Here is a 27048-nt window from a genome sequence, read left to right on the forward strand (position 1 = left end):
GAGCTGACAGTAGAAATGCTGGGGCAAGTAAAAGGCCAGCAAATTGACATACACAATGTCATCTTGATACCTATGACCTCTCTATTGTTTAGTAAGTCATCTATAACCTCAACTTTCACATCTCTTGCTTTTTTCATGTACTATTAAGAGAAGTTTCTTCTACATGTTTTAAGTTTATATGACCTTAATAACAATGGCCCAATTTTTGCTCAATTCCCCATAAATGGGAAATATTATGTATTTTCTATATTAGTTCCACAAAGACAAGGGAAACCCTTGATAAAAAAAAAAAAAAGGTCTCCTCCATTTTTTTTTTTAAAGGCAAGTTTAAAAAGGTAAGAGTTGCCAAACTTCACACCCTCTTACCATATCTGTTTACAATTGTACACATGTGCTTTGTATTCTTTCTTGTCCTGTGGATGACCTACGGTATTCTCCTAATCAAGATCAACTCTAAAACCATTAATACACTATCCCCTATCATTTCTCAATATGGCATCACTTCCCCCCCCAACTATATTATTCCACCAGCATATCATTATGTTGTTATATCATCCCTCTTAATTCCTTTATCTATATCCTCCTTCAGCCATCACCTCCACTTCTTTGTTCAATATTCATGGAAGCTTCTCCAAAGGGAGGCCCTCCTTTTCTCTAGTAAATCCACACAGGTTTCCATATTGACCACTGTCTTCCAGTGATGGTAAGCTCACACTGCCAAAACTTATGATCAGTTCTATTTTTTAAACCAATATGCAGCATTTACTACAAATGCTCAATTTTGATACATGTTTCTTACTAGGCTTCTGTATCATTACTGTATGGCCAACCTCTCTCCTGTCCCCTTAGCTAATTCCTCCTTACCTCCTGTGGTAGACTGAATAAGGCCTCTCCAAGATGTCTGTGCCCTATTTCTCCAGAATGTGAATATATTGACTTATATGTCAAAGGAACTTTACAGATATAATCCAGTGAATGATTGTGAGATGGTGAGATCATCATGGATTACTCTAGTGGGCCTGACATAGTCACTAGCAATCTTTTAAGAGCAAGGCAACGAAGATCAGACTTGCTGGTGATGGGACAGTAAAATAAATCTCAAGGTTGCAGAAGTTTAAGAGCCAAGAGCCAAGGAATACAAGTGGCCTCCAAAAATTCAACAAGTGAGGGAAATTATCTCTTCTACAGCCTCTAAAGGGAACACAGCCCTGCCAATACTGTGATTTTAGACTTCTGGTCTCCAAATAGAGAATAAATTCATGATGTTATAATTCACTAAGATGGTGATCGTTTGTTACAGCAGCAATAGGAAACTAATACACCTCCAACCTCAAAATCCTGGACTGCTCTAAGGTTCAGTCCTTGTATGTGTTTCATTAATTCTGTACCCACTCATTTTGTCTTCTCAAATCAAACCAAATGTAGTCAATGCCTATATGGTGACAGCTGCCAAGTACTTATCTTTATTTGGACCTCTGCGCTGAATTCCATATTTTGTGTCCAACTACTTCCTTGGTATTTTTAAGGTGTTTAAAGGAAACTGCAGGCTTAGCATATTGAAACTAAACTCTTCAACTCCCATGAAATCTTCTCATCCTCTAGCATTCTCCATCTCAGTAGGGCAACTGTATTCTTCTAGTTATTCAGAACAAGTTCTTTATCTAGGAATCTCCTCTTACCCCCAAACCCCATATACAATCGATAGGCTAGTCCTCTTCATTTTATCTTCAAGTATTCAGAGCACAAGCACTTCACATCTCACTGTCTGCTCTCCAAATTGTCCAAATAGTCATCATGACCTTTTTCCATCAGTATCAAGGCTCCTTTCTTCTTTGCCTTCTACAATCTATTGCGTCTCAAGTGGCAGGATGAAGCCATGAAAGTGGGACTCTACACAATCCCCTCTTCAATTTCCATCTTCATTCAGTACAAAATCTGAAATCTATACCATGGTCATCAGAACCCTACATAATATGGGACTCAGATGCTCTCCAACACATCTCTTCCCAGTCCTTCCTACCAGAATCACTATTCTCTAGCCTTTCAGACCTTCTTACATGGTGTCCTATACCTAAAATATTGTACTCTCACTTATTTGCATGACTCATTCCCTTCACACCCTACCTTCAATTTAGCCTTCTCACAGAGTATTTGTCTGAGTACTTAAAGTAAACAGCAACCTCTCACTCCAGAACTCTATATCCTACTCTTCTCTTTGAACACTTATCACCATTTGACTTACCATGCACGTGCTTATTCTCACTTTAAAAAAAAAAAAAAAAAATCCCAAAATGTGTAAAGGCGGCAAATGTTAGACAAGGACTATTTTTCAAAACTTATTTTACTTTTTTATTAAAAGACAGACTTAAAGGTACTATCATCAACACTTTTCTTCTGTTTGTGATACAAATAGTTTCAATAAAATGGACAATACCAAAGTTCAGGACCCTGTGAGACATTATTAGCAATCTTATGCTAACAGACCTGGTTAAGTTGACTATACATATTCACTTCTCAAATGTTCTTTGAATCAATACTGTCATCATACTGGCTCCTCCATGTATTGAATAAAATTTTCCATTTGTTCATTTTATATTTTAATGTTGCAATTTTTACTTTTGTAAATTATCCTTTTTTAGTAGGGGTTTCTCTCCCCCATTAAATGTAATCCTCACAGAAAGAGCCCAACAGGACAGCAACATAGGAGACTCCTGAATTTCCCACATCCTACAGCCACATCAGAAGCAATTTCATATGAAAGCTATCTAGAACCCAGCGAGCGACTTCTACACACTGGCAGGTGAGAAAAATGCCTTTATCGAAAGAGTCAAAGTTGGAAACTAACCTAAATCATCTCAACACAGCACAGCATGATACAATCAGGAGAGCACTCCCAACTCACAGCTTTACAGCTTCTCCCTATTAAGCAAAGGGTTTGTATCACATATCTATAGTCCAACCTTAAGACTCCCATGTGACAGACAGGATCCTGATACCTCTAAATGCTGAACATCTATTAAGCTTGTGGTCATAGGACTCTGAAAACTTCACTCTGCAAACTTAACAGCAATTTTTTCAACAGGCATGTATATGTAAACACCAACTGCAGTATCTCCTTAAGGATCAAACAAAACCAGAGAAAAGGATTCATTTTAAGAAAAACGGAAGATAGGAGTTAACTACCAACTTTACAAGCTATGTTTATGGAGGATCTGACTTCTAATAAACCACACCTCTAACATACTGGCTACTCTTGCCTCTCAACTGGAGAGGCCAATAGGCATTTCCCCTAACTCCCTCCCTCTAGACTGCTACAACAATAAAATAAAGTCACCAGTATCTCCCTGGAAGAAGCTTGTACACATACTTGAGTGCCCAAATTTTTGCACGTGCTTCTTGAGATGGAAACGCAAATTACCTAGGAACTTTAATAGCCAACAGGGCACACACTCATGAGTCCCACAGGACCGTAGCAAATCCAGCAATTTTCAACACATCAAAACTTATGGGATACAGCAAAACCAGTTCTAAGAGTAAAATTTATAGAGCTAAGTCCTTTTTATTAAAAAGCCAAATAATTTTTTTTAAGGAAATAGGAACTACTAAACTTTACACCTCAAGGAAACACAGCAACAGAGTAAGCTCAAAGTTTGAAGGAATAACAAGGATCAAAGTAGAATTAAGTGAAAAAGGGTACAGAGATAATAGAAAATATCAATGAAAACAGTTGGTTTTCTTTAAAGTAGAATAGACAAACCTTTAGCTAAACTTTCCAAGACAGAAGTCTAAATTGTAAGCAAAATATCTAACAGTATAAATGATAACATGAGTATAAAAAAAAAATCACTGTCTTGAACAACAATGTAACCATTTCTTTTAGATTATACTATTTATGGGCATAAATTTCTAGGTATTTACTCAGGACTGTATCAGAAACATAAAATCTTAACAGAATGATTACTAGTAAGGAGAATCTGTCAGTCATCAGAAAGATGACAAACCCAAGTCCAGAACCAGATGGCTTTAGCAGGTAATTTTCCTGAAAACTTAAACAATTAACGACAATGCTCCTCAAACTCTAAAAAAGAGGAGAGATTACTTCCAATCTTATAAGGCCAACATTACTTTCACACCAAAACTAAACAAGGACTCTAGAAGAAAATTATATACCAATATCGATGATGAGCACAAATGCAAAAATCCTCCAAGTATGAGCAAACCAAATTCAAGAATACATCAAAGTATCAAACACCATGGTCAAGTGGGATTTATCCAAGAAAGGCAAGAATGGTTCAATATGTGTGTGGGAGGCAACAATGTTGTATAACACATAAAGATAAAAAATATGATACACTCAATAGATAAAAAGCATTTTATAAAATTCAACATCCTTTCATGATAAAAACTCTCAAGGGAGGTACAGAGGGAACATAACTCAACATATGTCGTATATGACCAGCCAACAGCTAACAACACAATGCGGAATCACTCTTTCCAAAAAAAAAAAACTGTGCTGCAAAATAATCTCATCAATTTATTTCAGCTTTAACAAAGTATATTTAAAATAAAATCCTTCATTAAAGGTAGTCTATTTAGTCCCTGTTGCATCTCAGCACCAAATATATATTCAATGTTTACCAATACATTTCCACAAAATAGGTCTTAAGTTGAAAAACAGTTCAAAATGTTTATCTTTTATCAGTTAACTTGTATATAACTAGTTAGTTTTTCCTTTCACAGTTTCAGGTTAAAACCTATTCATTTTGATTCAAAAATCAGGAAGCCACCTTTTGGGTAAGGTTGGGGTTTTTTTTGTGGGGGGGGTGTTTATTTTATAACTTTAGGTATGGCCTTTGTTGTTTTACTTTCCCTTTCTTCTGAAGTGTTCAATATTGTTTTATTAGCCTATGAAAATCAATACATGTATACAAATTATATGAAGTGAAGAGCAAATTATTTCAGGTATTTAAGAATTCTTGTGCGCATTTATGTTCAATTTTCTTAAGAACTTACAGCAAAACCACTCTGCTGTGCTGCTTTTCTCAAATATGCCCAAGACCCAGTGCAGCAGGCCCCTTTCTCAGAAGACTAGCAGGAATCCCTGCCTACACCATGTCTTCTGACTATAGCATTCTGCAAGGCTTCATGACTAGTGGAAGCACCATAACGTCCCACTTAACAAGTAGACCAGAGCACACCTGGTTACAACTCGCCATATTCATGCCAAGGATCAAAAATTGTCCACTACAAGCAAGGAGAGCTTCTGCAGACAAGTGGCCTCAAAGATAAGAGGGGGTTCCCTCCCACAAAGCACAACAGCAGAATGCACGCGAAACACACCAGAGACACTCCTTGGAGCACCAGGCTCTGAACACTATATGACCTCTTTTTCATGAAGCTATTCCTCTCAAGAGCAGGAAATGTAACAGGCTTTTTTTTTTTTTTTTAACACACAGAAGAAAAAAAATGGTGAATTTTTCTTAAAAAATAAAATAAATAAACACACAGAAGATGACAGAGACTTAGACATAATGCCAAGATGGAGGAATCCATCTCAAAAGAATGAACAAGAAAAAGTCACAGCCAGAGATCTAATCAAGACAGATACTGGTAATACACCCAATGAAGAATTTAAATCAACAGTCTTTGGATATTTGCCAGGCTTGAGAAAACCATGTAAGGCATCAGTGAAACCCTTACTCACAGAGTTAAAGAGCTAAAAAAACAACCGGTCAGAAATGGAAAGAGCAGTAACAGATTCAAAACAGACTGGATGTAATGACCACATGAGTGGAAGAAGCAGAGGAATGAATGAAGAAAGTAGAATGCAAAATAATAAAGCTAAAAGAGAGAAAGAGAGAGAGAATGAATTATGATCAGGAGAGTAGATTTAGGGAACTTAATGACTCCATCGAACATAACAGAATTCATATCATAGGAGTCCCAGAAGAAGAGAGGGAAAGGGGGCAGAAGATTTGAGGAAACACCTGAAAACTTCCCTAATCTGGGGCAGGAAACAGACATCCCAATCCAGGAGACATAGAAAACTCCCACTAAAATCAACAAAATAGTCCAAAATAGTTTTTTTTGTTTTGTTTTTTGGTTTTTTGGGTTTTTTTTTTTTTTTTTTTTTTGTGAAATAAGCCAGACACAATGGGACAAATACTATATGATTCTACTTCTATGAAATCAAATACATAGAAAAGTAGAACAGTGGTTATTAAGGGCTGGCGGGGGGAATGGGGAGTTATTGTTTAATGGGTAGAGAGTTTCTATATGGGATGATGAAAAAGTTCTAGAGCTGGATAGTAGTATGGCTGCATTAACATAAATATATTTAACGCCGTTGCACTATACACTTAAAAATGACCATGATGGTAAATTTTACGTTAAGTATATTTTACCACAATCAAAAAAAATGTAGTAGTGGATGCTGTAGAATACTGCTCAGATGCCACCTTCAGGACCAAGACACCCAGCACCCAAGAGCTGAGTCCTTCAGGAATTGCCCTAGGCTGAAGGGGGCTTGCCTCTCTCAAGATTACATCCCCTCTCTGGTGACAGCCTACATCCACTGAGTGATCATTGTAGGGCACAAATGGTCAACCGTTTTGCTTCTGAATGGCTATCCTGGCCTCAGAGCTCCCTGTGGGGTTGGCTGAAACCTCTGCTATCATGGAATCACAGTTCAAATCTGCTCATAGATGTTATTCCTGAAGAGTCTTCCTACTAATAACCACCCTTGCAACCATCTCAGAGTCTGCTTCCTGGGGAACACAGCCTGATTCTCAGTCGGTCATTTTCTGAGTAGAGGCGTAAAACATGTTCCCATTCCTGGAAGAGGCAGACCTGTATATCACTTAGAGCTTTCTGCAATTCAGCAATCTCTTCTTCCCTCTGCTGCACTTTTTTTTTTTTTTTTAATGTGGACTATTTTATTTGATTCCCATATTAACTCTACAAGGCAGGTACTCAGAGTATTCACAGTTTAGAGGTGAGGAAATTGAGATCAAGTGAGTGTTCAAGGTCAGAGAACTAGGAAGTAGTAGGGATTGGATTTGAATCTGGTTAAATCTAATTTCAGAGTGTTCTCTTAAACCACTCCAGTTTGCTTCCTCCCATGAGATGATAAATTTCCTCTTCAAACCTAAGATTTGAGACTCCCTCAGCAGAACTACTCTGAGACCCAGTGCCTCAGAGCTGAGCGAAGCACAAAACAGAACTCAACTACTTTTCTGCTTCCTCACATTAGATGGGTTTAGACATTCTTTCATTTGGGGGGCTGGAGGGGCAATTATCTAATTGAATGAACTTTTAAAACTGTATAAACGGAGACTGGAGTTATTTTTCTCATTTTCAGAAGTCCATTAAGTAGGGAAACTGAACCACATGTCTCCCATGGAAGAAAGTAACTTGGAGATGACTTGATGAGGTAGGTGATTTGGGCTGGGCGGGGAAAGCTTGAGCCTGAGTGTGTTTGTTGATTATGAGCACGGGACCAGAGAAGGTGTTAGCAGTTCGAGCTGACCTATTGTAGCTAAATTTGCAAAATGTAGTGATAAAGAAAAAATCCTAAAAGCAGTAAGACAGAAGAAGTCCCTAACTTACAAGGGGAAGACCCATAAGGCTAGCTGTAGATCTCTACACAGAAATTTGGCAAGCCAGAAGAGAGTGGCATGATACATTCAACGTGCCAAATAGGAAGAATCCACAGCCAAGAATACTCTATCCAGCAAAGCTATCACTCAGAATAGAAGGAGAAATAGTTTCCCAGACAAACAAAACTCAAGGAGTTTCTGAACACTAAACCAGTCCTGTAATAGATACTAAAGAAGACTGAGTGGTAAGTAAACACCCAATGTGCCAAGAATAGAAAGGAACAGAGAAAACCTCCAAAAACAATGACAAAACAAGTATTAAGTGGCACTAAATACCCATCTATCAATAATTATGCTGCATGTAAAAACACTCAACACTCCAATCAAAGCACAGATGGTGTCAGAATGGAAAAATAATAACATCAACAAGACCCATCTATATGTTGCCTTGCAGACACTCATTTTAGACCTCCAACACCTGCAGACTGAAAGTGAGGGGATGGAGAACCATTTACCATGCAAATGGACATCAAAAGAAAGCCATAGTAGCCATACTTATATCAGACAAACTGGATTTTAAACCAAAGACTGTATCAGGAGATGAAGAAAGACACTGTATCATAATAAAGGGGACTATCCAAGTAGAAGATTTAACAATTCTAAATATTTATGCCCCTAATGTGAGAGCACCCAAATTTATAAAATAATTAATAAATATAAAGGAACTCTTAGCTAATACTATAATAGTAAAAGACTTTAACACTCCACTTACATCAACAGATCATCTATGCTGGTAATAAGCAAGGAAGCAATGGCTTTGAATGACACATTGAACCAGATAGACTTAAGATTTATTCAGAACACTTCATCCTAAAGCTAAATACACCTCCTAGGTCACAAAGCATGACCTAACAAATACAAAAAGACTGAGGTCATACCATGAACATTTTCTGATCACAATGCTATGAAACTTGAAGTCAAACACTAGGAAAACTTTATATAGACCACAAATACATGGAAGTTAAATAACATGCTACTAAAGAATGAATGGGTTAACCAAGAAATCAAGGAAGAAATCAACAGAATTGGAAACTAATGAAAATTAAGGCAACAGTCCAAAAACTTTGGGATATAGCAAAAGCAATCCTAAAGCCAAGTATATAACAATACAGGCCTAACTCAAGAAACAATAAAAATCTCAACCCAATCTCACACCTAGAGGAGCTGGGGGGCGGGGGAGAACAACTAATGAAGCCTAAAGCCAGCAGAAAAAGGAAAATAGCAAAGAACAGAGCAGAAATAAAAGACATGGAAACTAAGGAAACAATAAAACAGATCAATGAATTCAGGAGCTGGTTCTTTGAAAAAATTAATAAAATTGATAAAACCCTAGCCAGACTTATCAAAAAGGAAACCAAGGGACCCAAATCAATAAAATCACAAATGAGAGATAAAAAATAACATCCCAGAAAAACCATTATAGTAGTATGAAATTATATGCTACAAATTGGACTATCTGGAAGAAATAGGTAAATTCCTACAAATATAAACTACCAAACTAAAACAGGAAGAAACAGAAAATTTGAAAAGACTAATAACCCAGCAAATAAATTGAATCAGTAATAAAAAATCTCCCAATAAACAAAAGACCATGGCTGGACAGCTTCACAGGGGAATCCTACCAAATATTTAAAGTAGAGTTAATACCTATTCTTCTCAAATTGTTCCAGAAAATGGAAATGGAAAGAGGACTTCCAAATTCATTCTAGGAGGTCAGCATTCCCGTCTCCAAAATCAGACACTCACTTAAAAGACAGAACTGCAGTCCAATATCCCTGATGAACATGGATGCAAAAATACTCAATAAAATACTAGCAAATCAAATCCAAGAGCACATTAAAAGAGTCATGCATCATGATTAAGTGGGACTTATTCTCAGGCTGCAGTGGTAGTTTATTATTTTCATATCAATCAACATGATCCATCCCACTAATAAAAGGATAGATAAGAACCATATGATCCTCTCAGTGGATGCAGAAAAAGCATTTGACAATGAACAACATCCATTCATGACAAAATCCCTCAACAAAGTAGGGTTAGAGGGAACTTAACTCAACATCATAAAGGCCATATATGAAAAACTGACATGTAATATCATCCCCACTGGAGAAAAACAGCTTTTTCTCTATGGTCAGGAACAAGACAGACACGTCCACTCTCACCAGTTATTTAATATACTACTGGAAGGCCTAGCCCTAGAAATCAGACAGCAAAAAGAAGTAAAAAGCACCCAGGGTGCCTGGTTGGCACAGTTGGTTAAGCATCTGCCTTCAGCTCAGGTCATGTACCTAGAATCCTGGGATCGAGCCCCACATTGCTTCTCCCTCTTCCTCTGCTGGTTCCCCTGCTTATGCTTTCTCTAATAAAATCTTTAAAGAAAAAAAAAAGGCATCTGAATTGGCAAGGAAGAAGTCAAACTTTCACTATTTGCAGATGACATGATATTCTCTATAGAAAACCTAAAAGACTCCACCAAAAGACTGCTAGGCCTGATAGAGAAATTCACTATAGTCACAGAATTCAAAAACATATAGAAATCTATTGCATTTCTATACACCAATAATGAAGCAGCACAAAGAGAAATCAAGGAACCAATCCCATTTACAGTTATACCATAAAATATAAGATATATAGGGATAAAGCTAACCAAGACATAAAAGATCTGTACCTTTAAACCTATAAAACACTGATCAAAGAAAGTCAAGAGGATACAAAGAAACGGAAACATTCTATGTTCATGAGTTAGAAAAACAAATATTGTCAAAATGTCTACATTACCCAAAGTAATCTACACATTTAATGCCATCCTTATTATAATAGCATCAACATTTTTCACAGAGCTAGAAAAAAATCTTAAAATGTGTATGGAACCACAAAAGATTCCAAATAGTCCATGCAATCTTGAAAACTAGAAGTAAAGCTGCAGGCATCACAATTCTGAACTTCATGTGTAGTGATCAAGACAAAATGGTACTGCCACAAAAGCAAACACAGATCAATGGAACAGAACAAAAACTTTGAAGTGAACCTACAACCGTTTGGGCAATTAATCTTCAACAAAGCAGGAAATGATATCCAATGGGAAAAAAGGATAATCTCTTAAATAAATGGTATTGTGAAAGCTGAACAGCAACATGCAAAAGGATCAAGGTGGACCACTTTCTTATGCTATACAAAAAAATAAATTCAAAACGGATGAGACAGGAAAGCATCAAAAACCTGGAGAACATAGGCAGTAACTTCTGAGTTGGGTCATAGCTATTCCTTACTAGATAGGTCTCCTGAGGCAAGAGATACGAAATCAGAAGTAAACCATTGGAACTTAAAATTAAAATCATCTGCACAGCAAAGGAAACAACAAAACTAAAAGTTAACCCATGGAATGGGAGAAAATATTTACAAATGACCTGATTAAAGGTTAATATCCAATATATAAAGAACTTATGAAACTCAACACCCAAAAACATAATCCAGTTAAAAATGGGCAGAATTTTAAAAAGGGCAAAATACATCAGTAGACATTGCTCCAGAGAAGATATATCAATGGCTAACAGACATATGAAAAGATGTTCAACATCACTTATCATCAAGGAAATACAAATCAAAATTACCATGAAACCTCACTTTACACCTACCAGAATGGTTAAAATTAACATAGGAAACAACAGGTGTTGGTAAGGATGCCAAGAAAGGAGGACTATTGGTGGGAATGCAAATTGATGCAGCCAATCTGAAAAACAGTATGGAGGTTCCTCAAATGTTCACAGAAGTACCCTATGATCCATAAATTACACTACTAGGTATTTACCCAAAGAATACAAAAATACTAATTCAAAATGATACATGCACCCCCCCCCATGTTCACAGCAGCATTACCTATAATAGCCAAATTACTACAAAAAAAAAAAAAAAGCCCAAATATCCAACTAATGATGGATAAAGATGTAGCATATATGTACAATGGAGTATTATACATCAAAAAGGATGAAATCTTGCCATTTTCAACTATGTGAATGGAGCTAAAGAGTATTATGCTAAGTGAAGTAGGTCAGCCAGAGAAAAACAAATAACATTATTTTACTCATAGGTGGAATTTAAGAAACACAATAAATGAACGTGGGGGGGTGGCAAAAAGAGGGAAACCAAGAAAAAGACTCATAACTAAAGAAAACAAACCAAAGGTTACTGGAAAGGAGGTGAGGGTGGGGGGTTTGAATAGATGTTGGGTATTAAGGAGGGCACTTATAGTCAGCAGCAGGTGTTCTATTTAAGTGATGAATCACTAAGTTCTACACCTAAAACTAACATTGTACTGTTAACTAGCTAATTTTAACAAATTTTAAAAACTTGGGAAAAAATTAAATATCTTACAGGAAAACCTTCACAACAATTCTATAATTAAGAATTCTTCATCATGGGGCATCCGGGTGACTCAGTTGTTGAGCATCTGCCTTTGGCTCAGGTCATCATCCCGGGGTCCTGGGATCAAGTTTCACATCAGGCTCCCTGCAGGAAGCCTGTTTCTCCCTCTGCCTATGTCTCTGCCCCCCACCCCCACCCCCCGTCTCTCATGAAGAAATAAAAATCTTAAAAAAAAAAATTTTCCTCATCTGAACCACAGAACATAGATAATTATTGCCATGTTACTACTTTCTGAATTCTCCCAAGAAGAGTGTTTAATTCATTACATACAGTACAGCCTTAGGGAGGGTGCTCCCAACCTGCAGTGTGCATTAGATCACGTGGCAGAGTGGTTTGTTGAGACAAATTGCCGAGACCCATTCCCACAGTTTCTAATTAATTAAGTCTGAGGTGGAGCCCATGAATTTGCATTCTAACAAGTTCCAAAGCATGCCAGTGCTATCTGGGAACCACACTTTGAGAACCAGTACCTCAGTGCATAAGCACTTAATTCAGCAAAAGCTGTTGAAAAAGCTTCTCTGATGTGCAGAACATGAGATTATATTCAAGTTCTCTTCTAAAATATATTAGGAGAAAGGTATGTGATAACTCCAGGTGTTTAAGGATGAATAATTTCAGGCAATAAAGAAAATGTGATCTAGCTCTGCAACATTTAGGCTGTAGAACAAAGTACTTGAATTAAAAATTGGGGCATTAAGGAGGGCACATGATATAATGAGTCCTGTTGTTACATGTAACTGATGAATCACTGAACTCTATCTGTGAAACTAATATATCATATGTTAATTGAATTTAAATAATTTTTTTAAAAAATTATGACAGCTTAACATTGATATAATTAATGGCCATATACAGGTCAATTCCTGTACTCCAAAGTCGTCATTTTAAATAAATAGTTCAAACCATGGCAGACTATTCATATCATTAAAATGTATTCTTATTTACATCATCCCACTTTAAAACTAACCAATCAAGATCGAATCAACTTATTATGTGATCACCTTCTATCCAAAACAAGAGGCATTGTTATAAATGCCAAAATTCCTATTACTACTACTACATATTCTTTAAAGTCCATCATTCCAAACTCTTCACTGATTATTTAACATCAGCCAAACGATAAGTTAGTTCTAATTTAATTCACTGGGAAGTTTCTGACAAGCATAATACCTAATAATCAGGAACCATTTATCCATAAATACCCAATAAATCTCGGTAAAAGTTATATAGGTCCCAAAGCATTTCATTACATGAAAAACAAAGATAACCCAGAAAAATCTAACATGAATGAGCTATGTGAGATTTTTAGTCAGTTAATTCAATTGTTAAAAGTATAGCTGTGTAGGAAATTTACCGTAAAAGCCTTAAATGGCTGTCCTTTGAATACCCTTCCACCTTGATATGAGAAATTGGCTTTTGCAGTATTTTCAGTCGGCAGGTAACTGCTAAGTGTGGTTCACTAACTTTTACTGTTTGCAGAAACATGGCTGATGTCAAACACTTGTTTTCCTTCCGGGAATCTGAAATTTTTGTACATTCTAAGGCAGGAGATACCTATGTGACCAATCACCTTGGACACCAGTCTCAAATGCACTTCCCTGAAGTGTTGCCAAATTTTCATTGCTGATGGGGAGAAAAGAGGATGCTTTGTGTGACCCCTCATGGGAAGATGAGAACTTACATTAAGAGTACACATGGATTCTTCCAGACTCTCCACGTGTTTCTCCTATGACTCAGTTGTGAATCCTCTCCACTTCACCATTAGCAATTCTAACCATGAGTTCAACTATAGTGGAATACCACAAGTTCTTCCAGCAAATCCCCAAAAAGAGGAGTAATCTTGAGGACCACCAATATAGACACTTTCAGAAATTAGGATTCTTACCTGCTGATATGCTTCATAGATCACATCAAATAGAAAAGCCTGTGGCATTTCACTTGCTCTGTGTCTGGCACGATCAAGTGAATGGTCTAAGCAACCATCAGCAGATGGACTGATCACAGTAGATACAAGAGGTCGAATTGCTCCTGCTGCCTAAAGAACAAAAGATCGAAATAAACATTTATTTCACTTAGGGCATATTTCAAAGTCAAACTGAATTTTCTCATTTTGGGGAGGTTTTATTCCTAGCTTTAATAAGTACTCTCAAGAAAACATTTGACCAAGTGTTGATTTGGTTTTGAATTCAGTATTTTACATCAAAAACCCTCTCTCTTAATATTGCAGTTCCATGTAAGGGATAGTTTGTGTTTTTTGTTTTTTTTTTTTAATTTCCATTATAGGTTCACAATCCTTTGCTCACTGGTCACTGAAATCTAATACTAGACCATAATAACAACAACATCCAAGTGGGTATTCCATGAAGGTGGAAGGGGGCAGGAAAAGTTACTATGGAAAATATAGACATGGATTACACATCAATATTTCTTAGCATGCCTTCAAAAGATTTACTATCAACACAGATAATTAAGTAAACAGACCTATTCCCTAACATCCCCAAAATGAGACTGAACCTACCTATGAAAAACCATTGCCTTCACACTACCTCAGAGCAAGGTTCCCACAGTTCAAGGAGCCATTGATTTCAATTGCTCTGATAAAAGCTATCTCGTTTATAGATGCATCTAAACATTACAAAAAGGCACCTTCATACCTGACAATTTATCCTCTTTATCTTTAGTAGTGTTTGATTGTAGTCTTGAAGGTCATTACCAAACAATGGCTATGGAGAAGCAGCTTTCAAGTACAGTTCCTGTGATAGACCATTAACCAAACCTCCTCCAAAAGTTCCTGTCTTCCACATAACTAATACACAGATATTACAGCACATCAAACTGATGAGCCAATTTGGTCTTGAGAAGACCAGTATCTGTGTAAGATAGATAGCCTGTAAACTAGCTTATAAAATCCCAGAGATTGGCTAAAAATCAAAGCTAATACGTAAGCCAAGTAGACAGTTTATAAACTGTCAACATTTCTAGTGACTCAAGGAGAAGTTTAGAGCCTAGAAATAAAAGCAAAAATGAGGAGACAGCCAGGGCTGATAGTGAAGCAGTGATGTCCAAGAAGGCAAAAGGCAAATAAGAACAAAACACAACTGGCCAACCCTGACACCTAGAAGGCTAGAAGACAAAAGAAACACATATGCATGCATGCATACACACACACACACACACAGCATTTTTTCTAAGATTTTTTTTTAAGATTTTTTATTTATTTATTCATGATAGACAGAGACAGAGAGAGAGAGAGAGGCAGAGACACAGGCAGAGGGAGAAGCAGGCTCATGCCGGAAGCCTGACGCAGGACTCGATCCCGGGACTCCAGGATCGCGCCCTGGGCCAAAGGCAGGCGCCGAACCACTGAGCCACTCAGGGATCCCACACACACAGCTTTTTAAGGGAAAAGTTCTTCTTATATTGTACCTATATATAGGTGATATTGGCAAAATATTTTTATCAGGTCATGAAGCAAAAAAAAAAAAAAAATAGGTATATATATATATACCTAAGAGAATGTGAGTCATAAAGTGTCAGCATGGGGACTTCAGCAGACTGTCTCTCCAGCAAAAGAACTAGTGAAAAATGTTTTACAACAACCATTTAAAATCTTTGAAGGGCATGTAGCAAATGAAACATTTAAGAATATCAACTAAATCCGGATAAAAACAGAGCTTGTGTTACTCAAGTCATAATCTTTCTTCCTTAATAGGAAGCTCCCTGGGTCTGAAGTTCCACTCCAAGTAGGTATGGCTGATGAGATGGGTCTTTCCTCTCCCCCAGTGCAAAGGGCAGAGTGCTAGCACTTCCCATCCCACTCAGCTCCAAGTCACAGAACCTAATTTAAAGCCAACTGTGGATAAGATATTGGAGACTCTTCCCACCACATAACCTCCACTTCCAAATAGAGTATCTACCCCAGGCTCAGTAAGCACAGAATGGATGCTCGGCCCTGAATACCCTTAACCCCAATCTCACATAGGGCAGACGTTTTGCACCAGGAGGAGAAGCTTAACAAAAAGCTAAGAGTCTTCAAGTGTCACCATGGTCATAAAGTAGTTTTACTTAGAAAAACAAGATGCCCCAGCAAGGGGTGAGGAGAGTGATTTTTACAGCGACAGAGACAGGCTCTAAGAACATCTATCAAGAACAGCAGGGGGGCATAAAAAAGGACTTTGTCACCCACAGACTCCCCCCTTACGACGTGGGAGATGGAGCAGAGCTTTCAATGCCAGGTAGATGGGTACCAAGGCTGGACAGCACAGTGAGGCTGCAGTTCAAAGAGTACATTGTCTTCATAGTGGGACTGGATCTGGATCAGTCTATCATGGAGGAGAACATTTCTATCCCATGACCTTGTCACCTAGCCCCCTGCTTCTCAAGCAGTCTTACTGATCCAATCCTAGGCTCAATGGGAAAAACTGCCAGCAATCATCCATTCCTGGGCTTCCTTTGGTCTGGGTTGCAGCTCCCCTGTTACTGAAGCTCCCTGTATTGTCCCAAGGACTCTGGGAACTATCCTGGGTCCTGTGTCCTAGTCAACTGTCCTGGGAGGAAGTCCATGAAGGACTTGAGGGGACAAGAGCGGGGGCAGCTAGATGTGTCCACCACCAGCTGTCACAGCGTTAATGCTGCACGTACACTTGTGTATTCGTCTCTTTCTTAAAATTTTTTTTAATTTTTATTTATTTATGGTAGTCACAGAGAGAGAGAGAGAGAGAGAAAGAGAGAGAGAGAGAGAGAGGCAGAGACACAGGCAGAGGGAGAAGCAGGCTCCATGCACCGGGAGCCCGACGTGGGATTCGATCCCGGGTCTCCAGGATCGCGCCCTGGGCCAAAGGCAGGCACCAAACCGCTGCGCCACCCAGGGATCCCCTGTCTCTAACTTTATCTAAGTGGTGACAAGGACTGGGTGAGGGTTCTTGAAAAGAAAGAAAGAAGAGAAGAGAAGAAGAGAAGAGAAGAGAAGAGAAGAGAAGAGAAGAGAAGAGAAGAGAAGAGAAGAGAAGAGAAGAGAAGAGAAGAGAAGAGAAGAGAAGAGAAGAGAAGAGAAGAGAAGAGAAGAGAAGAGAAGAGAAGAGAAGTTTTCTTTTAAACTTTTCTTTTAAACTTTAAAAAAGTTTCCCTTTGGGGAACTCATCTTATATGAACATGATTGCAGCCATGTTTAAACCTAAGTGCACTCATAAAGGAAATGGAGACCATTAGGCTAAGCAATTAAGAGAAAGGTGGCAGCTATAAGAGAGCCATAAGCTCAACTGTTGGCAAGCTATTTTACCATAGATAACCACAGAAAGAGACAAGTAATGACAATCCCCCTGGAATCAGAACAAATTTCCAATACTGGCCTCAAAAACTGCCCTTTCAATGGAGCCAAAGTAATTGAATCAGATTATAGAGAATTTTATACCTCAGGCATTGTCCAAAAAAAAAAAAAAAGAAGAAAGCAAGTAGTTTGCAGGCAATGAATAGAGTATCAGTTGAGTGTGATATCAGACAGTAAGAGATTAACAAAAAAACAAAGAAAACCTACTAAACCACTGTCATTACAAGGTGGCTATATTCATGCCTAAGATTGTATCCTTTGTGAAGTGACTTTAGAGACTTCAACTAGTAGGGGTAAAAAAAAAAAAAAAAAAAAAACTTCTCTGAAATAGACCAGCAAAGTTGCATTCAACAGTAACAAGTCCTGAGGTAATAGAAGAGAGACTATCAACATCTAGAATTGATGTTATCTAAAGGTCCACCAACCAATTAATGGATAAAGGGAGTGTGCTACATATATTCACAAGAAAGTTTTGTGGGTTTTTTTGCCATAAATAAGTTGCTATTTTCAACAACATAGATGGACTTTGAGGGTAATGCACAAACAAGTGGGGGTGGGGGGTGGGAGGCGGGAATTCTATTTAGTGTAATCAGGAATTAAAGTGATGGTATTTTTACCAATCTCACAGAAATATAGAACTATGGAACAGTATAGTTCCGTATGTTATATGGAATATAAGATGGAATATAGAACTATGAACAAGTGTATTTCCATAAATTAGATGAAATTTCAGTTTCCTGGGAAAGCATCAACTACAAAAACTGATTCAATAATAGACAATTTTAATAGATACATAACAAGAATACAAAATTATAAATTTTTATTCTGCATGAAGAAAATCCCAGCCAGCTTCACTGGTTACACCAAAGAAACAATCTTTCAATACCAATTCCTCACATTATTCCAAAAATATAGGAGAGAATATTTTTTAACTCACTCTGTAGGATGAGTATTACCAAAACCCGACAAAGCCATCACAAAAAAGTTAAACTACAGACCAAAACCCCTGATGAATATAGATGCATAAATTTTCAACAGAATACTAGCAAACCAAATTTGGCACTACATAGTACATATTATATACTATAACCAAGTGGGACTTATCCCATGAATGCAAAATTGATTCAACATACCAAAAATCAATGTCATATATCACATTAAAGGGGGGAAAAAAACAAAAACATGTCAACAGATGCAGAAATAGACCTTACAAAATTCAATACTCCTTCATGTAAAAAGCATGCAACAAAATTAGGAACAGAACTGCTCTAGCCAATAAAGATGAATATTGAAAAACCCACAGGTACCATTGTATTTGATCAATATTCTGTATTTTTGATTTAATATTAGGAACAAACACATTCACTGTCCCCACTTCTGTTCAACATTGTACTATAAACTCTAGTCAGGAAAATTAGGCAAGAAAACTAATAAGAGGCATCCAAAAACAAATCAAACTATGCTCCATTCACAGACAGTATTGTATAGAAAATCCTAATGCCCTAAAAACGTTAGGAACACATTCAGCAAGAAGCCACAGGACAAGATCAGTATTTAAAAAAAAATTAAAATCACATCTATCTCAATACTAGCAAGCAACACTTCAAAAGAAAAAATCATTTACAATAGTGTCAAAAAGAAAATACTTAAAGTTTAACAAAAAAAAAAAAAACTTCATTTCTCTGAGAACTTTAAAAATTCCCAAGCTCTTATGCAAAAGCCAGCATCTCTACCAACTCACTGGTACCCACTCCCTCTCAAGTCTTTCTCTATAGTAACAGTCCTCCTTCCATCCTGCCATATCAGTTTTTATTCCTTTACTCAACTACCTTTAATGTCCAGGCCTTTGGTGCCAACTCAGTCAAGTCATTCCTCCTTTGATCACACTTGCCTTCCAACTAGGATCAAATTTTCCCTGTTAGTTTCAAACAAAAGTCTGGGGTAGCCGGGGTGGCTCAGCAGTTTAGCGCCGCCTTCAGCCCAGGGCCTGATCCTGGAGACCCAGGATCAGGTACCGCGTCGGGCTTCCTGCATGGAGCCTGCTTCTCCCTCTGCCTGTATCTCTGCCCCTCTCTCTCTGTCTCTCATGGGTAAATAAATAAATCTTTAAAAAATAATAAAAAACAAACAAACAAACAGAAGTCTGTTGACAAGTACTACTTTAGTATCTGTACTTATATCTCCAATATCTGCCTGTTCCCATGTTCTCTGCAATCTACTTTAATGTGTATTAGGTCCACAAAAACTTATTTACCAAAAATCACTCAGATCCCCACACCCTGGCCAAATCCAATGGCAAGCTCTGTCTTCTCAAGAGCATTTGTTCATCTGGCTTTCAGAAACCATTTTCAAACATTCATCTCACTCCCACACTAAAACCTCAACTCTAAATGGTCCCGAGCTGGGACCTCTAAGTTCTCTAGCTATCCTCACTCTGTAAGTAACCTCATCAAGTCACAACACTGCATATCATCTATGAGAATTTCCCTATTTATAGTAACACCCTAAAATGTTCCCTGCAATTCTGGACCTTCATATCCAAATACTCTATTAAACTTCTCAGATCAAGAGATACGCCTCAACTATAAACATAACTGAGATCAGTTTTGGTTTCACACATAGCACACACTCCAAACCCGTTCCTCCATAATTTCCCATCTTCATAAAAGTCAACTCTATTCTACTCATTATTCTTGTCAAAAACCCTGATCATCATTGATTTCTCTCCTCTCATATTCCAAATAGAATCCATCAGAAAGCCCCATCACCTTCAAACTACCCCACATCAGCATACATTTCAATGTTTCCACTGTCACAACTGAACTCAAAGTACCCATCCTTCCTGCCTCAGACCTCATATAGAAAACAAAGGCCATAGGAAGGCATTAGTATTTTCCACTACATTAAAATAAGCTGCAAGAAAATTATTACAAGGAATATAACAAGCAGAGTATCTCTGTGCACAATACATAATTCCTAGAAAACAGTTTTTACTTGAAAGATACAAATATGTAACTGAAATTTAAATTAAAAAATAAAAATAGGGGTAAGAGACTTTCATGGGAAATTCAAAGAAAACATAAATCTTCAAAGTACTTGAAAAAAATGCCCAGCCTATTAACAAAAGACTAAATTAAACCACAAAGAGAAAGCATTTAACAGAAGTTAAATCATACAAATAATTTTTTTGCAGGGATATGAAAAAGCATACACACCTAGTATGTCCTTTAGAGATACACACTACAAAATTGAAAAAAAAATTCAGGATATTGTTTATCTATGTGGGAGAAATAAATAGGAATAAGGCAACAATATAGTTTTAAAGTGACTAGTAATGTTCAGATGGTACATCTAGAAGTGTCCAAAAAGCATTTCAGGTTCCTTTTAATTTCTTAAGGTGTACATATGGACTCTCATTTTGACTTCCAAAATCTTCTCAACAGAAGAGAACCACCCATATTCGTGATGTCATTATGGTAGGATTGGTATATTCCAAGACTCAGTAAGGTTCTTGTTTAATGGAAGCCTAGAGATCAGCTACAAGGTAGCACAACAGGAAGATCACTTAAAGCACAAGGTGACTACTAGCTTACTAAACAAAATGTTCATGAAAAGGATCACTTGTCAAAAAAAAAAAAAAAAAATCACCCTTAAGCCAACCTTTTTTATTCCTCCAACTACCACTCACCCAACTACCTAGTTTAAACAGAGAAGAAAGATGCTACAATTAACAGGCTTGTACTCCATAGCTGTTTCCATAGAAAAGGACATTTGTTCAGAAAATAATCAGTTCTTGATATTTTCTGAAATTTAAGCTGTCTTTTAGCTGCCTCTAAAATAGAGCTATGCGGGTAGTTTGTTATATGAAGCATAATTCCCAAGTTGTCAAATACACTGTCTCATTGGGAATTAGCCTAATAAGCCCTGAATGGAAGCTTAACAGCTCAGCACCACAGTGATTACTTGCCTCTCAAGCTAATCTGTCAAAGTATTTCCACATGTCATTGCATGGAAATCATCAGAGATACAAATCATACAATGTGGAAAAAGGAACCCCACCTCTTCTGTTTACTTTTAAAAGTACATTTGAACAATACTTAGGCATACACAGAGCAGGTGCTGACGTGCATTCCTACTCACATATCTGCGTTCAAGCTAATTATGACAATATAGAAATCCTGACTATATAATTACAATTTCATTTAGCTGAGTTGCCTTTATTCCAAGACTACTTAATAAATGTTTACATAATCACATCTTTAAAGCTAATCATTGGCCATTATAAGATTTTAAATATTTTGTATTTTGACAATATCTTCCAAACCCTTTTACAGAAAATAATGCATTCAATACAGAAATCCAAGTATTTTATAAAAACCTATCCAAATTGCCCCATCACTCCAAGTACCCCTAAGAAAGGATATGTATCAAGAATAAGGCTTATATTTGATATACTCAATTTCAACTGCTGAAAATCAAAGAAGTATCATTTAACTTAAATCTAGTATGATCAGAAGTATTCTACTTGAATGTTCTTAATGTTTAATAAGCTTTATTACATTTTGAAATACCATGGTTCCTTGATCTGCTCCACTTCTTCAACTTCATTTGAGAGTAATATGGAGATTATACAAGGGTAGTAGTTTTAGATAAGCAAAACAAAAGCTTTTCATGCAGTAGCTTTTTCAACATCAGGAACACATCAAGTTTTAGCTCATTCCATAGTAGTCAGAGAATAATTCATCACCTGCCCTGGGCACTTCAACTTTTGTCAAAATAAGCCTCAACTGTCCCATTAGATAATCAGAACTCACTGAGTGCCCACAAATCAAATTGCTTCTTTAGTCTTAGGACTTAACACAATGTTTCTTTCCCTCCACTCAGATACAGAATCCAATGTCCCAGGAGCTCTTATTACCTGACCCCCACCTAACACTCAACTCTGAGCTTCCGCGCACTTTATCATGATCAAAACTAACCAACAGAAAGACAGTACAAGTTGCTGTTAGCCATCGTCAATTATACATTAAGATTCTTCATTTCAAAAGTAACATCATGGGCCACGTCATTTTTCAGAGCTTTTAAAATAGGCCCAAAATCCTTGGCACAGATTTCTAACACTGGGTTGTCAAAAAGTACATTCTTCCTGATGCACACATATTAACTTTTGACTTCTGAAGCATTCTTCAATTATTACTAAGTCTAATCCTACTGCAAAAAGCAAGGAGCACCGACACATACACTCACACACACCCATGTCAAAGTTTCTGGGTATTAAATTACACTATTTCTCTTCAGAAAAGGACTCAAAATACTTTTTAACTAAAAACTAATGCTAATCATCCTATAGGGCATGGGGCGGCCCCCACAACAGAGAGCATCTTACCCCAAAAGTCAATTGTGCCAAGGTTGAGAAACCCTGTGCCACTTCCATATTCTGATATAGAAAAAAAAAAAAAAGATCAGCTAGTCTACAAAAATCCCTTTTGCCTTAAATATGGGAAAAACAACCCATTATATTAAGTATAGAGGTCTCTTTTTATAAGGGATGCAGTAAAATGTACCTCGGTCACGTGTTGGAAAGTTCACAAGCTGTTTACACTCTTTAAGTATGTATGTCCATGGGTAGGACTGCCGAGTTTTGGCAAGTGATTCAGTGTCTCAACTAATTTCACACAACCTTGGAAGGATGCAGGGAGGGCAGGAGCACAGGGATTTTGGAAGAAATGATGAAGTCTACTGGCAGGGAATAGCAAAGAAAAAAATCAAAGCATACAGAAGCACACGTCTTATTACCTCATGGCTTACAGTGTCCCATCAGGTTTGACCCATCCAGTTCCCTTAACATTTTTTTTTTCCAACATCTACTTCTTGCTTTATTTCAGTTGGCTTAAATTGACCTTCACCACTCAGCTGGATCAATACTGTAGATCTCAAACTAATTTCAAGTCCCTCAATCTCCTCCTGTACTCCACCTATCCAATCTCTAAATTTCACGTTTTAGGTTACTTCCCCTGGGGCACGGGTGGAGGGCGAAGTGCAGGATATCAGTGGTTCCCCCTTGTCTGAAGAAGCCAATTCAAGCAGAGAGATCAGGCAAAATTAATGAATTCAGACCTACACACGATTCCAGACATGCTGAAAAAGGCAAATTTAAGTGGTTCTGTTCAGCTGAAGTTGAATACACAAGGTCTGGAATCATAGCAGAGACCGTGTGGCATGAAAGAGATTTTGGAGAGAACATGTCAAGCGGGAGTTAAGATGGTTACATGAAAGTGCTTTGTACCAAATGAAATAATTATCTCACAAAGTTACATGTTTTAGGATTCTTTTTATACCGTATCCTAAGAACAGACAGAGACATAAGGACAGAGAATTTATCACTGGTTGACAGGGATTAGGAAGAGAACAAAAGGTCTGAGTACCAAGCAGCACCAGGAGGCAATTCTTTGAAGTGTTAGGAAGTTCTGTATAGGTGATTGTCATCACAACAGACGTAAACACTCAAACTGTATAACATGAGTATTACTATATGTCACTTTTTCAGTTAAGTAATGTGAGCATGATTGATTGCTCAGGAGTGCCCTTTCCAGTTTTCACAGAAGTTAAAGGGAATGTTTAGAGTATGGGAAGATTGATCTGGAAAGAGTGGTAAAAAATATATATAAAGACTAAAGACTACAGTCACAGAAGACAAGGTAGAGAGAGTTGCAGAATGAAGAACTGGTTAATAGTGTCAAAGTTAACTAAGACATTCTGTATACACTGGTGTATTATAATACAATTCATTTCTCATGTCAGCCACCTGGAGTTCACACAATCCCCACTGTTCACAACCAGACTGCCCTTTTTTTTTTTTAGATACCAGATACAAAAGGGGTCCTCATAACACGTATACTCCTGATCAACTGGCTCCAAGTCCAGGAGGTTCTCACAACCCCCACTAAAGTTCACTAAAACCCCTGGAACTCAAGAGAATGATTATGACTACATGTTGATTATGATTACTTATGATCACATGTTTAGGACTTAGGATATTTATCAGACTAGATAAATGAAGAAAGACCTAGTATAGGGTCTGGGAGAACCCAGAACACAGCTTCTGTGATGCCCTTTCCCCATGGAATGATGAAGTGCCATACTGTCACAGCACTGTTCAACCAGGTAGTTCCCCTGAGCTTTGGAGTCCAAGGTTTTTATTGGGCTATCATTTTGGCTGTATGAGTAATTGAATCACTGACCATGTGTTGAATTCAGTTTCCAGCCCTATTCCTCTCCCATAGAGGTGGAGCTGATTCAAAGCCTCAGATTTCCAATCACCATTGGTAATTAGACACCATTAGTATTTCTGGTGACCAGCCTCCACCCTGAGTGAGCATTATCATAAGCTCAGGGGAGATCCAACAGGTCCAAAAAAGGAAAAAAGAAAGACCCTATTACTTGGGAAATCCCAAAATATTTCATTCTGCCTTTGAGGACTCACATATAAAAGCCACTCAGCTTCCTTATTTTACAACAGACTAAAAGTACACATCTAGTTTGGGAATTGAAAAGTTATAGGTGATTTTGGACAGAATAGTCAGAAGAAGCCAGACCGCTGTGCAGTAAAGAGTCAACTTAAGATGTCAAAGAGAGAGCAGTAAATGTGACCTGTTACTATCAGAAGTTGATTACGGAAGAGAGGACAAAAACATGATTAGAGATGCAAGAGCTTTCCTGTTGCACTGTCATTTGCAAATTCATGTTATGCTGGTAGTTTTGTGTATATAATAGCTAGCTAGCTTCGTAGTCCTAAAATGATTCTCCCACATTTCTGTGTTCCAACTTATTTTACCCTTGCCAACATCTCTCTTACAATGTCCTTATTACTGCTTTTTCATCTCTCGACTTTTAATTATGCAGAAATATACAAGTAATTTGTACTTAGTAAAAAAACTTGTACTTCCAGCAGTATGGCTGACAAATTATCTTACAAAACCTCTTGCTATTTAAAAAAAATCAGGAGAAATGTTATTGACAGCTCTTCCCCCCACCCCCAGTGTGACTTTTAAAGGTTTTTTTTAAAAAAAATAGGTTGTTTTTTTTTTTTTTTTTTTTTTAGAACTATGACTCATTAGGTAACTTCCTAGGACTAACATCAGAGAGCCAGAATTCAAGGAAAACTGCGGAGATGCTTTGAGTTATTAAGAGGCTTTAAACAAATGAGAAGGAATAAGAAATCATATTTTGAGCCTATGCTACTTGGTCAGTTAGAACTGTGGTCCTCACAAAAAAATCCATGTAACTATTTATAAGGTAGGCCAGATAAAATACAGTCACCAGTGTAGTAAGACTACAAAATAGTTTGCTATCCTGGCTTGGGAGGGGCATCTCTCTTGAGAAGTACTATCACCTAGATTTGATGGGAGTTCAGAGTTTGGCTTAACATTACCATAAGATGGATAAAATCTCAAGCCAAAAATTAACATAAGGAGATTTCAAAATGCTAAAACCCTCAGGATCCCCAGCAGAACCAACACAAATCTCTGTACTAGAAACACATCCTCATCTCATGCCCAAAGAACTCCTACTTATAATGGCTTGCCAAACATGGGCCTATAATTTACTGATCTGAACAATATAATTTAAATCACAAGTAGAAGTGGAGAAATGAAGAACTACAAAGAGTCACATTATCTACGATGTATTATTCATATTTAAAATACTGAGAAACAATATAAAATCCTAAGAAAAAGGAGGCCCATGACATTTTGAAGGAACCAAATCGAACTTCTAGAAAATGAAATTTTACTTTAAGAATACTTCAACAAGAGATTACATTGGGTCTTTTGTCCCTTGCTTTGGATTTATTCCTGAAATTCCTATCTAGTCACATAATAGAAACAATGCACATTATCTGTGAAAAATAAGTGAAAAATAAGTTACTTTAAAAAAAAAAGTCAACCTCATAGACACACTATAGCTAAGATAGCTGTGTAGTAGGAAGACCAGGCACTTGCCTTATCCCTCTAACACAGCTAGGTTAACTATCAAATCATTCTGAATACCTAAGAAATGGACCTGAGTACTGATAGAACAAACTACACAACTAGAGGGAGAGAAGAGGCCACACCAAAAAACTACAAAGCCCAGACATTTAGTCTGGGGAAGAAATGTGCTGCAAGTACTGTGGAAGTGAGAGAGCCCTGGTCTCAGAGAAAGCGGACCAGAGAGAGAGGGGGGTATAGAGAGGAACACATACAGGAGAATATTGCCCCAAAGCCATTGGCTGGAAAAAAGAGAGGCTGAGTGTTCTTAAGTTTTGTACAACCAGCAGGGTTCAAAGACTGGAGGTTTCCAGAGGTCAGGATGGAACAGAGTGCAGTGCCCTGGGGTTCCAGGAGAGGAGGCAGGCCAACAACCCTGGGGTAGACAGCATGATTGGAAGAGGATTTAAGGAACAGAGAGAGACTGCTCTTCTAGCATCTGTGAGAGGTGGAGTTCACAGAAAGGCCTCTCTGGGGACAAAGGAGCCAGTGGGCACCATTTCCCACCCTCCACATAGGAGCAGAGACACCTGCCGAGGGTGGCTAACACAGACACAGGCTATTTAGCCTGTTTTGCTGCAGATCCTATGGCCCTGAACTCTAGTTTGATTGCCCT

General features: G+C 37.6%; 1 protein-coding gene across 1 annotated transcript in view; it reads right to left on the bottom strand.

Moving 5' to 3' along the window:
- CRPPA (CDP-L-ribitol pyrophosphorylase A) overlaps nucleotides 1-27048 on the bottom strand; it is a 292641-nt gene that overhangs the window by 240739 nt on the left and 24854 nt on the right. Inside the window, exon 3 of the mRNA XM_038556990.1 lies at nucleotides 13966-14115. Coding sequence (XP_038412918.1) covers nucleotides 13966-14115 — 150 coding nt within the window. The remainder of the gene's footprint in view (nucleotides 1-13965; nucleotides 14116-27048) is intronic.

Source organism: Canis lupus, chromosome 14 (assembly GCF_011100685.1).
Source record: "Canis lupus familiaris isolate Mischka breed German Shepherd chromosome 14, alternate assembly UU_Cfam_GSD_1.0, whole genome shotgun sequence".
Lineage (NCBI taxonomy): Eukaryota > Metazoa > Chordata > Mammalia > Carnivora > Canidae > Canis > Canis lupus.